Raw genomic sequence first — 15,875 nt, 5'->3', positions numbered from 1 at the left:
TCCCACAAAACCGCGTCAGGGTTGCCAACTTCAGAGCGGTATGCCGAGCGAGAACGATCAGACGTCAAGCAACGATCCTTTTTCCTCGCGCATTAGGAGAAAGCCCCGACCAAATCCCCCGGGGAATCTCCTGGCCAGCCGCACGAGCTGACGAGCTTTTTCGTTTGTCTCTCCCGTGATGACGCTTCATGCACGGCCAATAAAACCCACGGTGTAAGACCTCTCCCGGACACAACCGATCCCTCGCGCGGCAGGGGCCATCAACATGGCGTCCCCGCTTCCCCGACCCGCGAAATTCCCCGCACCCAAGCAGCCTCGGCCGTGACTTCCCACCAACCCCCCTTCCTAGCTTCTCCCCGCTTTCCATCTCTCTCGCTCCCTTACTGCAGGCCTCCTTGCTACTCAGGCCCACCCCGCCATCAACGTCTTTTCAAAACACTCCACCCCGCGGCACGGTTAAGCGTCGCTGCAATAATATGGAGGCGCTTTGCTGCCGGGGATAAGGGACAATGGGGCGCGTTTCAAATATCGATGGTAATGTTTTCTGTCCAAATAGGACCGTGCTCTTTCTGCTTGGCGCCTCGGCTTTGAGCCGGTCACGTTCTTTCGCCTAGTCGTCTATTGGCTTGACGTCATTGTCAAACAACGCCTTCCGGGGGTAGAGGCTTCTCCTACATACTTAAACTTGCTTGCTCGAAGCAGTCGAATCGTATTTTATTTCATCGGGGAGGATTTTATTTTGTTCTGCACATCTAGAATTGCTCACTTAACCCCTCATATTCGAAGCAAAAGAAGATATCGTCAAGGTGGGTATTTCGCAGTTTGCGCCATGCGGGCACACATATCCACAGGCTGTAAATAAATGGGTAAACTTAACATTTCCGAAATTCTGCGCTGAGCCCTCGCGTTTTTATTGTGCTTAAATTTTTGGTTTAACGGCCCTTTTAACCCTCTCTAAGCTGTAAAATGGTGTTGTCTGCCTTTGCTTGGCCCATTTGCAGATGCATCGGCTTCTGGTGACCGCGCTCGCCAGCTTCTGGTCGCTGCTCTGGCCCGTACAATGTTCCCTGTCCCAGCACCAGCAGCAGCAGGAGCCTTGCGCTTTCAACCCCCTATGCCTGTGCAGCCACGACATCGTACGGGATGTAGTCTGCGTGTCCGTACCTTTCTCCACGTTCCCTACCAACGTAGGAGACTGCGAGAACGGACAGGTGAGGACGCTTACGTAACAACGCGATCGCTCTTTGACTGTAGGCAAACACATAAAGCATACCTGACCGGTCAACCACGGACTCAAGTGAACCAGTTGGGTGTTGAATTTAAACTACCACACAACACTTTTTTAACGCGAAGCTTTGTATTTGCCGCACTGGCGGTGTTGAAACGAAAACGCACTGCCGAAAGGTAACGTTGCACAATGGGAGGGCGCACGTAATGATAGTGATAATGATTATGATGAAACGCGGAGCTTTCTTTACAAAAGAGAGAAAATGCTTGCCGTGGTCGGAATCGAACTGGGTCTCTCGTGTTCTGACGCCGACATTTCTCCGATTGCGCAATTCCGACACCATCGATGCATTTGGAATTTAGGCTTTGGCTTTGAATCAAGTTGCGTGGGAGAATACTTCCCGTTTTCATTATCTTTCTCTCAAGAGAGTGAGAGAGAGAGAAGAAACATTTATTAGAGCAGACGGTGGTGGTTGAGCCGTCACTCGGTGGGGTGGGTTCACCTCAGTCCAGGTACCCTTGGGCCTTGGCTGCAGCCCTGGCACGGGTGACCAGAAAGAGAGTGACTTTGATTTATTACCTTTTTTTTTAAATACTGAATATTCCCAGAACCGAATCTGTAAGCCTATCAAGTGTTTAGATTAGGTGGTCAAAAAGTAACGAGCTAAATATTACTGTTCTACCGCCATCACATAACTCGAAAACTTTTGGGAAAAATGTTTCTCTCTTTTTCAGCCTTGGCAATCATTGCGTGCCTGAATGATGTAATTTAAGTGATATCATGGCGACTGGGCAGCTTCTATTCAATTGCAGCGAAACCGCATTTGATAGGCACATTAAAAATAGCAGCAAAGGCAAAGCAGAAGCTCGATTACGTATGTGCTGCGACGAGAACAATATGCAGTACAGATCCGAGCCGTCGACATCTAAAGCTTTCACAGTGCTACCAGGTACAACAAAAATATGAAAGCGTTTATCTACGGTATTACAAAGTTTCTTAGTGGTTACGTATACTGCAGTCCGTTTTAGTAGAATAAAACTTTACTATCCCTTCTCAAAAGGGTTGGGCGAAGCGCGGGGGCTTCCTCAAATCAAAACTGCGTCCAAAGTACGTAAAACACTCCGCTAAAAAGGCGTCCAATCGATCGCCCAACTTTCGAAGATCCAAATCGCAACCTAAGAACAAACCGATGTGTCGATTTTTAGCACCCTAAGTAAACGCATCTACGAATGATCAATATGTATGCCGATACGTGGTGGATGAGGTAAAGTTGTACTATGGCACAGCTGAGTTGGGTAGACATGAAAGGTTGTTTTTGTCTTCATTTGTTCTTGTTTTTATTAAGGCGCCAACTTTGAGCCCCATACGGAGCTAAAAATTGGCGCCTTACTAAACAACTACAAAGCAAACTTTGGTCGGCTCAAAGGTCCACAGAAAGAATGATGTTTCGCACGTATACCACTCATGGACTCTAAACGAGCTATCTGAATCGCAGAACAAACTAGAGAAGAATACATCATAGTTCAAGTAAAGAAAAAGAAATGGATTAGGGCTCGCCATGTCGTGAGACGAACTAACAACTTTGGACAGTTCTGGTAACAGAGTGGATACCAAGAGATGGGTCGAGAAGAAAGGGAAGGCAAGTAATCCGTTCGAGGGATGAAAGACGAAATTCCGGGAGTAAACTGTGGACTCGAGGAGCGCAGGATATGAGCGGTTAGAGTCAATGGGAGAAGTCCGCGTCCTGCAGTGGACCTGAGGAGGCGGATAATAATAATAATAATGACGATGATAATGATGATGATGATGAAACTGATGATGATCGCACTCCTTATACATGATCGGAGAGTGTGTTGTCTTATCTAGTAGCGTTCCTTTTTGCGGTCTTCAAAGAACCGTTCTGAAACAATGGAAGCCCAGTATCACCCACACGCCCTTTGTCCAGAGATATAATCAGAGCTTTCCGATCGGCAAACAGGTCTAGGGGGTAATGCATTAGTTTTTTTTACAGGACATCATCGATCCCACTAAGACAGTTAATATTAGTTCAGGCTCGTGATTTCTTTGCTTGACCCGTATTTCCAGATGACTCTGGCACGGTCGGGTCTCGAGGTTCTGGGCAATGACTCGCTGGCCGGCACGAGGCTGTCGACGTTACGCCTGCTGCACAACTCGCTGAGGCGCATCCTACCTCGCGCCTTCTGCGGCGCTGAGGACAACCTCGTCTCCCTTGACCTCAGCCACAATGCGCTCGCTGAAGCTCCGCTTCACGCCCTCCGCAGACTCCGTCACCTACAGTGGCTCAACTTGCAGTCTAACCGCATCCACGAGCTGCGGCGGCACGAATGGGAAGAGCTTTCACGCGCGGTCTTGCTGCGAAGCCTCTTTCTGGGAGACAACAGGGTTAAGGTGAGGGCGCTATACGTCCCTTTTTAGCTGCTCCTCGAATAGGAGAGTTGACACTGAAGTGTCCTTAACGGGTTTGCTTCCCTTCTTGACAAATAGGGCTAGGACCAAGCTGGGATGTAACTTTCATCGTAAATTCCCACGTTTGACTCTAATGAGCATACCCCGTATTTTGTTCGAGACCTATTTAAGAAAAATTAACGCCCTTCGGTGCTATCATGCACACAGTGGGAAAAATAAAGAAACATTACGATTATTCAAATGATACCAAAGCTATACTGGTCAAAAAGTCGAATTTGGTTACCACGGTGTTCCCTCGCCACTCTGCAAAGAGAGTGCAATGTCCGAAATTTTGTTTCAAACAAACCTGAAACCACCTAGTCACTGGTAACTTACCTAACACCTAACGACCTAATCATTAAACCACCTATGTACTCTCAAACCACCTAACATTTAAACACCTAATAACTGCTAAATTACCTAATCACCTAAAAACCACCTAATCACTGCCACCTTTTCTGTGGCAGCGTAAATCTGGATGAGCTAGTTTTGATCCGAGGCCAATGTAGTTACATCGCTATTTGCTTCTCTGTGGGAATGGATCTCCGCGTTTAATACAACATTTTAAGTGGAAATTTTGGTTTTATTCGACCTGAACCCTCCAGCCGAAGAAAAATTTTATATCGTTCACGCAACCTCCTATGTCTCTTTACTGTTGCCCCGCACGCCAACCCTCTAACAGGTGCTAAGGGACGGCGTATTCTCTAACCTGAGCGAGCTGGCAACACTAGAGTTGGACCGAAACTTGCTGTCGGACATAACTGGCTCACCGTTCCCGGCGTCCCTCACGCGCCTCAACCTGGCGCATAATCTGCTCGAGCACTTGCCGCGACACGCTCTGCGGCGGCTGGGCTCCCTCGCGGCCCTCTTTTTGGGTGGAAACCTGCTCAAGACGCTCCCGGCCACCTGGTTCCTGCCGGCGCGCCACATAGACCAGCTCGACCTCAGCCGGAATCTGATGGATCGCCTGCCTGATAAACTGTTCAACGGTGAGGGCGCGCCTTCTATTTTGATAATTCCGTTTGCATGGCAGACTGCAGACGGCGTATGCTGAATAACGCCGAATACCTACGGCACCAGTCTGGGAAGAAATGACACTCCGGCGCGAAAAGACTGCAATTAAGGTTATCGTAAACGTGCAAAACGTATCTTATGTTCTTAGATTAGAGGCAATGTATGATGAGGGCGCAAGCATACCAAGAGTAGGCGAGCTGGGCTGTTAACGATGCAACACAGATCTTTATTCTCATGTGCTCAAGGAGCGATTCAATAGCTGAAAAATCGTGGTCACCAATTAAGTACCGGGATGAGTACTACCACCTCTTTTTTTCAACCTCCTGCGCAGAGTATTTGCAAAAAAATATTAGGAAAAAAAGTACGAATGATGCCACGAACCAAATGCACAAAATGTTTCTACTCGAAAACGTTCTCATTTCCGGAGATGGAGAAAAACAGTCGGCTGTAGTAAATGTTTATTGCATGAAAAAAAAGGGTTTGCCGAAGTATAAGCAACTATTTTAGTTTTTTTCCCTCTTTCGATCTGTTCTAATTCGTGACTCACTGTATTTTCACCGCAGGTTCGGTGAACCTGCGTGATCTGCACATGGAGTTCAACTTTATCACCGCGATTCCAGTGGGCTTGTTCCGAAGTGTCTCAGTGGAGCGGCTCTCACTCGCCAACAACAGACTCACCGACATTGCTGAGCACGCGTTCGGCGGGCTTGAGACCGTCCTCATCGTCCTAGACCTTAGCTTCAACCTGTTCCACCAGTTTCCTGACGCGGTTCGAGCCTTGACCTCCCTGTCAGTACTGTACCTTCGAGGAAACTCCCTCAGGTTTCTCGAACCATCCGACATAAAACGTTTCCGCAGCACCCTGGAGGTGCTAGACTTATCAGGAAACGTCTTCGAACGTGTGCCATCTAGTGCCTTACAGACGACTCAGCGCCTGAGCCGCCTCAGCCTACAAGACAATCGTATATCATCCATCTGCATGGATGACTTCAAATCATGGGGTAATAACCTCACTACACTCAGCCTCGCCAACAACGGGATTAAAACACTGTCTCAAGACACATTCACTCACCTGATGAAGCTTAGGGAGCTGAAGTTGTCATTCAATGCCATACAGTTCTTAGACTACCACGTATTCTTGCCGCTGAGGCCTACACTCGAAGTCCTGGAGCTGAGTTCAGCCTTGGGGCAAAGATTCTTTCCCCTTGAGCTCATACGCCACATGAAACAGGTTAAGTGGCTCCAACTAGACCATAACCAGATGCTAAACCTCACTGACTCCTACCTTCAAGGCTTACCGTCTTTAGCTCACTTTGACCTCGAAGGCAACAGGATCGGTTACATAACTCCTGGCTTCTTCAAGGAACGAATTCACCACAGACTCAACAGGGTAGTGCTCGCCCACAACCAACTCACCACCATAGGTTCGGGAACGTTCAAGAATTTGTCCAGATTGGTCAACGTCGTGCTTTTGGGAAACAAGATACAGGTAATCAGACAAGAAGCCTTCAAAGATCTTCCCAGAATTCATAATGTCGTCCTCTCGAGAAATCAAATCACGGCAATAGAGACGTCTGCATTCAGCAATCTTCCTTCACTGTCCAACTTGATGTTACAGGACAACAACCTGACGTCTTTTAAACTGGACTGTTTTCGGAACTCTGGAAGTAGTGCCCTCTTTATCAATTTATCTCACAATGCTCTGGTGTCTCTTCAGTCTCAAGGGATGGGCCGGGACGCGACGTCGAATGAATCATTGGTGTACTCTGTGCGGAAATTGGATGCCAGTCACAATCAGCTAGTTGAAATCGATGACTCTTTTTTGGCTAGCGTGGGGTCCTCCTTGCTGAGTCTGCATCTATCTTACAACAAGATTGAAGTCGTCAGTGACATCCTGCACAATCTGGGCGTTCTTCAGGTCTTCCAGGCGGACCACAACTTAATTCGCAACCTCACGTTCGGCGACTTCAAACAGTCTCCAGATCTGCAGGTAAATTTATCAACTGAATTTTGTAAAGCCCCGTGCTTCATCTAACTCTTGCGACTTCATTGAAAAATTTGGAGTGTTTATGGAGGTGTTTTTTCTCACATAACAGCGGGATTTATGCAACAGGCAACCTAAAATAAAAAGAGCGACTCACACTCGGAAATATATTAGGCACCAGCGGGAATTGTAAGCGTTGTTGCTCGGAGCAATAGTTCACTTCAGTTTGTAAGGTGGAACTGCGTAATGCATTCGGGGTAGAGACAACTTCCAGCGCCTGCGTTTCGCATTGTGAGGCAAAAGTAATTACTTATGAACTGCACTGTAGTATCAGCTGTATGTTAACTTCTTTGTCTGCGGAACAATGCCCACGTAGGCTCCGGTGAGAAGGTGCTGAACCTTAATTTTAATTGCGATTTTTATGGTAGCCTATCTGCTGTAGCGCAAACCTAATACACATGACTTATTCCTACCTAGTTCTAGTTTAGAAACTATACTTTCTTAATCCGCTAATTGTGACTTGCTTTTCATGTTTACCGCGCCAAATTAAATTTATTTTTTGTGGTGTTCTATTTCAAACCGCAGGTTATCGTGCTCAGCCACAACAAGCTCGATACCATCGGGGAATTCAGCTTTGGAAACCTGACGAAGCTCCGCGTACTCGACTTAAGCAACAACCTGATCACATCACTTCCGGACGACGCCTTTGAGTACACCACCCTGGAACGCCTTAATCTCTCCTGTAACCACCTGAACCGAAGTGAAACCAGTTTTCTTGCTCCCGTCAAGGCGACCTTGCGTGTGCTTGACCTCTCTGGAAACAAGATTCCAAGTGTTAGTGGCAGAGACTTCAACGGCTTTCAGAACCTGCAGGCTTTGAATCTCTCTGGGAACCGCATAATTGTCATCGCAGATGACTCGTTCGCTAGTCTTGGGCAGCTGATTCACTTGGACCTGTCTCAGAACCCATTGTTCACCATTGGCACTGCGTTCCTTCAGCCGCTCAAGACACTCGAGACCTTGAATTTGAGAAACTGCAGCTTAGCGAGAGTATCGGCCCTGCCCTTGAAGAGGTAAGCACACTCGTAAGATTTTTAAACCTTTGTAATAGTGCGTTATAGCATGGACCTCTTCCTGTTGTTGGCCTCCCTGACCTTATACGGCTTTGCGCGAGAGGTCTGCATAAGCTGTGTGAGTGAGTGAGTGAGTGAGTGAGTGAGTGAGTGAGTGAGTGAGTGAGTGAGTGAGTGAGTGAGTGAGTGAGTGAGTGAGTGAGTGAGTGAGTGAGTGAGTGAGTGAGTTAATAAGCTAGCGACCGAGCGAGCGCGCGAAAGAACGTGAGAGTGAGTGTTCTTTTCAAAGCATACCTGTTTCTCTTCCTGGGTTTTATTTCCGAGTTTATTGTTTCGGACTCATCACTTCCCTTTGTCTTACCTCGGGTGTGTGAATTTTGTCAGTGCTGGGCTTGTTTTTTAGTTTTATGTGCTGAACATGCAACGAAATTTCTAAGACCAAAAAAACAATAATTCGCAGTTCGCGGTGAGTTTCATATTATAAAGCGACGAATTCATCTTGACGTTGGACAGTGAGTATTAGCTCTTATTTTGCAAAATACTGGCCACCTCACACAGTCACCAGTTAGGAAGGGTTCCAGGATACAAGTATATTTGAAGACCAGGTTATGATCTTGCAGGTATCATGCACTAGCAGTGACAGTCTCACTAAGCGCCCCAGCACTGATAAAGAGGGTGAGCATTACGACGCAGCAGCTTCTAAATATACTGCTGCTTCATGCCTAGCTAAAAACGCTTTTTATTTACGACATCCGCTCTCACTGAAAATCTCAGTCACTCAGTTATCTCATACAATTTCGTGTATTCTGGGTGTCTACAATTTCATCTACACTGGCGAAACTGCTCATTCCGCATACTAAAACTAGGGAAAGCAGGCTAACGCTACCACGTGGTCCTGCTTTCATGTAGTAGAGAAAATGGCTAAAAAGCACCATTAAAAGTTCTTATCAGTTATGTACAACATCTCCGTCTTTTCAAATTGATGCTACCTCTCAGTGTTTGTTTGTTCGGTACTTTTTTCCCTATACTTGGTTTACATTAGTTTACCTGCACCAAAAATTACTAAAACGGTGGAGGGTCACCTTTTTCTTTCTTTGTTTCTTTTTTTATATAAAACTGTGAAGATACACAACCTCACGTTTCAATATTATTGATTAGCAAACAAAACATAAGCGCACCTCTTTCATTATAACATAAGCCCTGCAACAAGAGCCCCTGCTTAAAATTACGCGCTTTGGGTGTCTCGTCTTTCTTATAACAAATATTTTTGTCACCAGGCTGGCCTCTTTGGACTTGGCGGAAAATTTTATCTTCAACGTGTCGACCGAAGCATTTCGTCACATGAGAAGTCTCAAAGAGCTGGACATTTCTTCGAACTTACTGGAACTGATTCCTCGCCACCTGTGGCACTTCATGCCTCTGCTCCGAAGGCTGGATATTTCAGGCAACCCGATTTCCTTTCTCGCTACGGACAGCTTCACCGGTGCCCACGGCATCCAAGAGCTCGACATTAGGCGGCTGCAGCTCAAGTTCCTCGATCCCAGATCTCTGCATGGCCTGAGGTATTTAATTTTCCCTCCCGTGCATCTTACACTTACCCATGCAGCACACGTTCCATCCGCCAAGAACTCATCAATTGTAATTCAGATTATGGCGTTTAACACGCCAAAACAGCACGTGGACTTTGAGGCTCGCTGTAGTGGAGGGCACCGGAATACATTCAACCACCCGGGGATCATAACCGTGCTCCAAAATCTCTACACGCGGCTTTTCGGCTTTTCGCATCCATCCCCAAGGCAGCACCATGGCCGGGATCGAACCCACATCCTTGGGCTCAGCAGCGCAACGTCTTAGCTGCTAGGGTACCATGGTGAGGGGAATATATTGGGGTTATAATTGTGATTAGGGCGATGCAGCACCGATGGTCTTCTCTTACACTGACAGTAAGAGTCGTTGCGAGCATAGACTTTTATAACAATTTGCACCAGAGGGAATTCTGTCATTGCTGTCGCGCGCCTTGAGCGGTGCCGCAATAGCAGCTAGCAACATTCCTCCTCTACCTTGCTTGCCTAGCCACATGGCTTCTTTTTGCATTTAGTGCCAAAGTCATCTAAATGGGGGACATTATTTTTCTGCTTTCCCTTGCATGAAGCTCCCGAAAAATTTCTACCAAATAAATGTCATGGAACTTGTCTGTTCTATAGATAAGCGACCTTCAAATAATCGTTTAACAATATTTTTGTGTTTTATAGTCACACACAACCTTTCAGCACTTTCGTGAGCCATGCGAAAGACACGTGTATCATTCTTTCCGGGTACATGACGGCATTGTAGCTGAAGCGAGATTGGCCTAGACACTATCGCCAGATTTCCGTATACATTAGTATAACACTGCATGTTTACAAGCGCCTACTGCGAATAGTACAAACTGTGGAGGCGCACCTAACCAGTATGGGCACATACTACAAGGTACATGTCGACATTGTTATGCTTGCACCCACGATCAGATGTTTTAAACCTTTTGCAACTCTTGGTTTCGTTTATTTACCTGTCGAGAACCGTTTTAACCAGTTAGAGGGTAGCGCGACACTGCTCTCGCCATAAAAGTTCTAGGGGAAAATTAAATACAGATCTGCTCTGGGCAAGTCTTAGCAGTTCAAGACGACAAACATAAGGCAAGAAGAAACCTACTATTCACCAAACCGCAGGTTCCTCACCAGTCTACGGGCAACCAGCTACGGGTCGGTGCGGTCCTTCCGACTCCAGGAGCTAGTTTCACGGCTGCACTCCCTGCGACGCGTTCTCGTCGAAGTGGAGGAGCCCGTGCTATCACACCAGCTTCAGTGGGCCTTCGGGGCCAAGCTCACAGAGCTTACGGTCACTGGCCGCCAGCTGCGCGTGGTCTTTCCCGACGCTCTCCTTGGTCTCCACGGCAGTCACGAGCTCGTCTTGAGGCTCACCGGAACAAGCATTCGACGCCTTCCGGCGGGTCTGCTTCGCTACCTCGCGGATGTACGCTACCTCACTCTGGACCTGCGGGACAACCTTCTGTCGTCCATTGGACCCGAGGTCCTGAAACCAGCGGGTGAAGAGGCCGGTTTATGGAGAGGCACTCAGCACTTGGCAGGTGAGTTTCAAGGAGAAAATAGAGAGTTGTTTGCAGAAACACGTTTCTGCATATGTTTTCTAAGTCATACGGGAACCATATGAACCGAATATTACTTCTAAATATAGAAACAGCGCGAAATTCTGGATAATCCGGCGTCGTTTGTCAGTTCCCGTTCAGCCTCCCATTCGTTTGTGCGGCGTCGTATGTCCGTTCAATAGATTTCACTCCCTAATGCTTGTACGAACCCTTGTTTCTATCAATCAGTCCCCTTGCGAATCCGTGTCGTAAAGATAACTTATCTGTAGCGTCAACATTGTTTTGCGGTTATAATTACCCTTTTTACGATATCACTATTTCATTTCATTTCATTTCATTTATTTTACCCTCAAGGCCTTTACCCACTCCCCATTACAGAGGGGAGTGGGTAAAAACAACAAAAGATACAACAAAAGCAGCATAAGTAATATACATTATCAGATAGTGCCGGCAAAAACGGTGTCAACTAAGTTCCTTCGGAATTGTAGAGGCTCTGTGACGGCAGCTGTTGGCCCGAGAAGGTGGTTCCAGTCCTGCGATGTCCTGGGAATAAATGACTGCGAACATGTCTTAGTGTGACAATGCATTACTGAGATTACTTTACTCAGATTACTTTAGTAGGCTCAGAAAGTTATATGTGTCCCAACTTGCAAACAGCTGTGCAGTATCTTTGCTTTCCAAGCCAGTTTGTATTGGTTTCAACGGCCTATTAAAAACACAATATTATTCGTATGAGTGAGTACACCATGACAAAAACTAGAAACTTCATTGTCGAAATTTTTCATCAGGGTGGTCATGAGGCTAAACAAAACCCGCTTTTGACCTGCTTTAATTGCAATTACGCCCTTTTTTCCTAGTATTGTCGAAAAATTTATAACGTAGGTCGGTACACTTATCTCGCATTAAGACCAGTACTGAGAGGTTGAATTATAAGCAGGTTAGTATGTATGATATGGTTGTGCGCATCCTGGTGAATTTCTTTATAGTTTTCTTGCGCCGCATGGGGTCTCTTCAGCCTGTTTATTTCTCCCGTTACCAGCAAAATCTTAATGACCCCTGCACACTATTTATACACACCTGAATACAACGTGGGTGAACTATTACAACAGTAAGCGCGTTGACGTTTACCTTTATAAATCATTTGTAGGTGGTTATAGGGCACTGCAACACTTCCAATAAACGCTCTGACTCTTTCCTTCGCGTCTGGAAGCGCTGTAGAAGCTATAGTTGTCACCACAACGAAGCAGCGCTGGGTGATCTGCTCGTCTCAGAGGATACGCCTTCCATTTGTGCTTTCCTTTTGTTGCTTTATTTTTATAATGACTGTCAAATACATTCGTTGCTGCAAATGAAGGAAAGGAAAAAAATGTCATTACAGCTGCTACCCCGCTGTAATGACGTTATTACAGCGAACGAGGAACGCCAAGTCCGGGTAAGGGAGAAAAGTCTTTTGAACATGTTTCCAACCTATCTGTGGGCATAGAGCAGTAATTTTTGACTGAGGTACTTTGAGACTCTCTAATACAGTGGTTCTGATATAAGGGTCTGCGAGACAATTTCAGGCTGCCTCCCTGAAAACGTTTCCGCCCGCCATTCTTTTCACCATTTCGCCATGGCACGTGCTTGCAGTGCTGAAAGGTTGCTCCGCCGCATTATATGTACCGGAAGTTTCTCTGCGTAGCTCATATTTTAACACCTGCGTTTTGCACAAAACGCGAGCTGTGAGAAGAAGAAAAAAGAAGACACAGAAAAGGCGGCGTATAGGGGTTTAGAAGAATTTTAGATTCAAGAGCAAATTCTTCAACATTTTGACGCGCATTGCAATTAACGTCGAGTAGAAAAGGCGGGCATTGTACAAGTGCGGGCTACGTTAGCTGCAAATGCAAATCGCTTTACAGCATCACACTGATCAACACAGCCTCCATCGTGGCGTCCACATCATTTTCGCGAGCCCAGAAGGGGTCCCCGGGGCAGTCGTGGCTGAGAACCACTGCCCTCATCTACATATTGGTTGTGTTGGTTGACTAAGTTCTACAAACGATTAGGATTTCGGAAAAAAGTTGACAAACGGGTTGCAGAGTCTGTGTAACTTCAGAAAATGCATGGGTCGTGCCTGCGTTTTGCTCTGTTCGTAGAAAGGACGCAGTGACCTCACAAATAAAAAACCTCATCCTTACCGCTTTTCTTCTACAGGAGGCATACGGCTGGAAGGGAACCCATGGGTGTGTGACTGCCGTCTTCTCTGGCTGAGTCGCTGGCTCCGGAGATGGCTGAGAGAGACTCTGCGTGTCCAGATGCTCCACTTCGACGCGGCCATCTACGTTCACAACCTGGCACGACAGAGCGAGTGTGTTTATCCCACTGAGCAGATCCGGAAGCCCCTCATCGACTTGCAAGAAGACGACCTTCAGTGCACATCACCTAGTGGACACCCGAGTTTTGACCATTTTTGGCTTCTGGTGCTGGTTACAACGATGGCGGGAATGAGAGCATCGTGACGTGCGGGAACAGTCAGCTAAATGGAAATTGAGACTTTTGCGTCGTCTTCGTGCCATGAAAGACTTCTTCCGCACTAGTGAACTAACACGTGAAATTTTCGTGCTCCAGCCAAATAGATTGTGTCGACCTGTTGTGCTCACAGCAGTCCAGAGCTAGGCGATCACTGCTCCTGGTATACATATCTCGAAGGGATATCACTTTTTTGTATGTACATATGCTCAGCTGAATATGAGTGTGTGTGAGCGTGCTTGTGGCCGATGCTGTTTTTTCAGCGCAGTGCGGCTCGCAGACTTACCATTACGCGAGAAGAACTTGCACGGAGTGTACTAACAGAGCATTTGTGACAACTCTTTCTGGACGTGCCTTACTATTACATCGATAGACAAGATGTTTTAGTAGAGATTATGGCGTGTGGCATGCGCTTCACTACCTCTCTTAAGACAGCTCTTAAATGTGTAACGTAATCTGTGATGAACAATGCCGGAAGAGATATTACGGGAAAACATCTATGTCCACAAACGTGTCCCTCCCGAACGGTCAGGTCTGGAGGCGTCAACTCGACGGCCGTTATTTCATTTACCAGCCAGAACATCTTCGCTGAAAAAAGGTGGAATATCCCCAAGAAATGTCCCGCATTTCAAGTCACTCCCAAGCTCTCATTCACCATCAAATGGCAAAACTCCCGATTTCATTACTGAATTCAGATTTCCGCTTTCCAAAAAGTTGCCATAAATATTTTTGGTAACCCATTTGCTGCTTATGCAGAAACAACCTATCCGAACTGTTACCAACCTATTGGTTTTTAAATCGATGTCACCATAAATTCTTTATTGTATGGCTTATTTACGATGTAACCTGCTGCCTGCGTGTTTTCGCACTCTTTTGAAGAGGTAATGTTCTCAACAAAACTGTACAGCTACATTTTTACTGATGACATACGAGTATACCAACTTCCGCATCATTAGCATAATAGCTGTAGCACGGAGTCACCCAGACGTGTTTCCCTAGAATGCACCATTTTCACAAGTAGCAACAAAATTGGCTAGTTATCCCGAATTATCAAAAAAAGCAGGCATGATGTCTTGCTGGAATTTTTGTGCAAGTACCACCTTTCTTCTAAAGGCCATTTTAAAGTTAGTCAAACATAAATGTCATCCTCACCAAAAATTTACCTTCATCACACACAGACGCACACACACACACACAGATGCACACACACACACACACACACACACACACACACACACACACACACACACACACACACACACACACACACACACACACACAAACAAACTTTTTTGCATTCAACCCGAGCACAAGGAGATAACAACACATGGTCCCAATTATTCTGATATAGCTCTATTTCTTTTCTTCACATTCGTGTCCCTTAGTACGATGGGCCAACCCGGCCTTTTTGTTATTTTTACCGTTCACAGTAGACAATAAACCAGTGCTTATTCTATTAACTTTACGGGTGGCTTATATCCGATGGGGTACATTTTATTGAGACAGGCACCCTAGCTTTTCTTATTAGTTCGTAGTGGATGTTCCGCAATGCTGTTACTCAAAATATTTTGAAATAACAGCCAATCAACGTTTGAAAACAACCGGAATACACAGAACAATAATCTGACACAATTACAGCAAAGCCCGCTTATATCGAACAGCGCAAGGATTGTAAATTAGTTCGATATAGCAAAAATTCGATATAGACAGTGAAGAAAGAAAACTTACATGAGAGCAATCCTGCTGACGGAGTCACAAGCTAACGCTGAGCTCTTACCACCCTACAGTACACTGTGGATGCGAAACGTTATCGGAAAGAAAACAATCGTTTATTGGGGCGGAAGAACTGCGTGAGTGAAGCCTGCTTCTTGAAGTCCAGCGCGTTGTTGGTGACCGCTTGCTCTACGGTATCTAAACAGTCGACAACCTCAAGACCGCTGCTCTCAATGGCACTGCATTATGCCGTAGCAGGGCCACGGCAGCGACGGCTTCGCTCGCACTCGAAGCGGTACGGAGTCCTCGGTGTCTTGGACAGAGATGAGCATGGATACAAGCGAATAACGGTGAACCCAAAGACCAGCAAGTGCGGGCAGCGAGTGGCGCGGACTTGGAGATCGGTGACACCGCAGCCCGCAGAGCCCAATGTGGCGCTTTCGGCGCCAACGGTATGCATGCGCGGAGCTGGTCCACTCTGCCACGTCCGGTTTGGACGCGCTCGAGTCCGCGCGGGAGTCGCAAGCGACACCCGCGCCACCGTTACGCGCCGATGTATTGCGGAAAAGCTTGACGCATGCCCAAGGAGAGCGAAAAATTCGGCGCGGGGGAGTTCGATATATCCATTGCGAGCAAATCGCGTTCAATATAAAAAATTTAAAATGCATGTAATTTTTTACAGAATTATACAAGGGTTCAATATAGCCAATTATTCGATATATCAGTGTTTGATATAAGCGGGCT

The 15,875-nt window shown here is 46.6% G+C and overlaps 1 protein-coding gene across 1 annotated transcript; it reads left to right on the top strand.

Annotated features, from left to right (window-relative positions):
• Positions 1–1,001: 1,001 nt before the first annotated feature.
• Positions 1,002–14,151, top strand: LOC144139685 (uncharacterized). The gene is made up of 8 exons (XM_077671972.1): positions 1,002–1,211; positions 3,314–3,637; positions 4,377–4,683; positions 5,272–6,698; positions 7,278–7,765; positions 9,043–9,327; positions 10,474–10,892; positions 13,104–14,151. The coding sequence occupies exons 1-8, from the start codon at positions 1,002–1,004 to the stop codon at positions 13,406–13,408; spliced, it is 3,765 nt and encodes a 1,254-aa protein (XP_077528098.1). The 3' UTR covers positions 13,409–14,151.
• The last annotated feature ends 1,724 nt before the right edge of the window (positions 14,152–15,875 follow it).

The sequence above is a fragment of the Haemaphysalis longicornis genome, unplaced genomic scaffold, assembly GCF_048455015.1.
Source record: "Haemaphysalis longicornis isolate Haplotype H1 unplaced genomic scaffold, Haemaphysalis longicornis Haplotype H1 scaffold_5, whole genome shotgun sequence".
Classification (NCBI taxonomy): domain Eukaryota; kingdom Metazoa; phylum Arthropoda; class Arachnida; order Ixodida; family Ixodidae; genus Haemaphysalis; species Haemaphysalis longicornis.
This window is presented reverse-complemented; position numbering and strand designations above follow the sequence as displayed.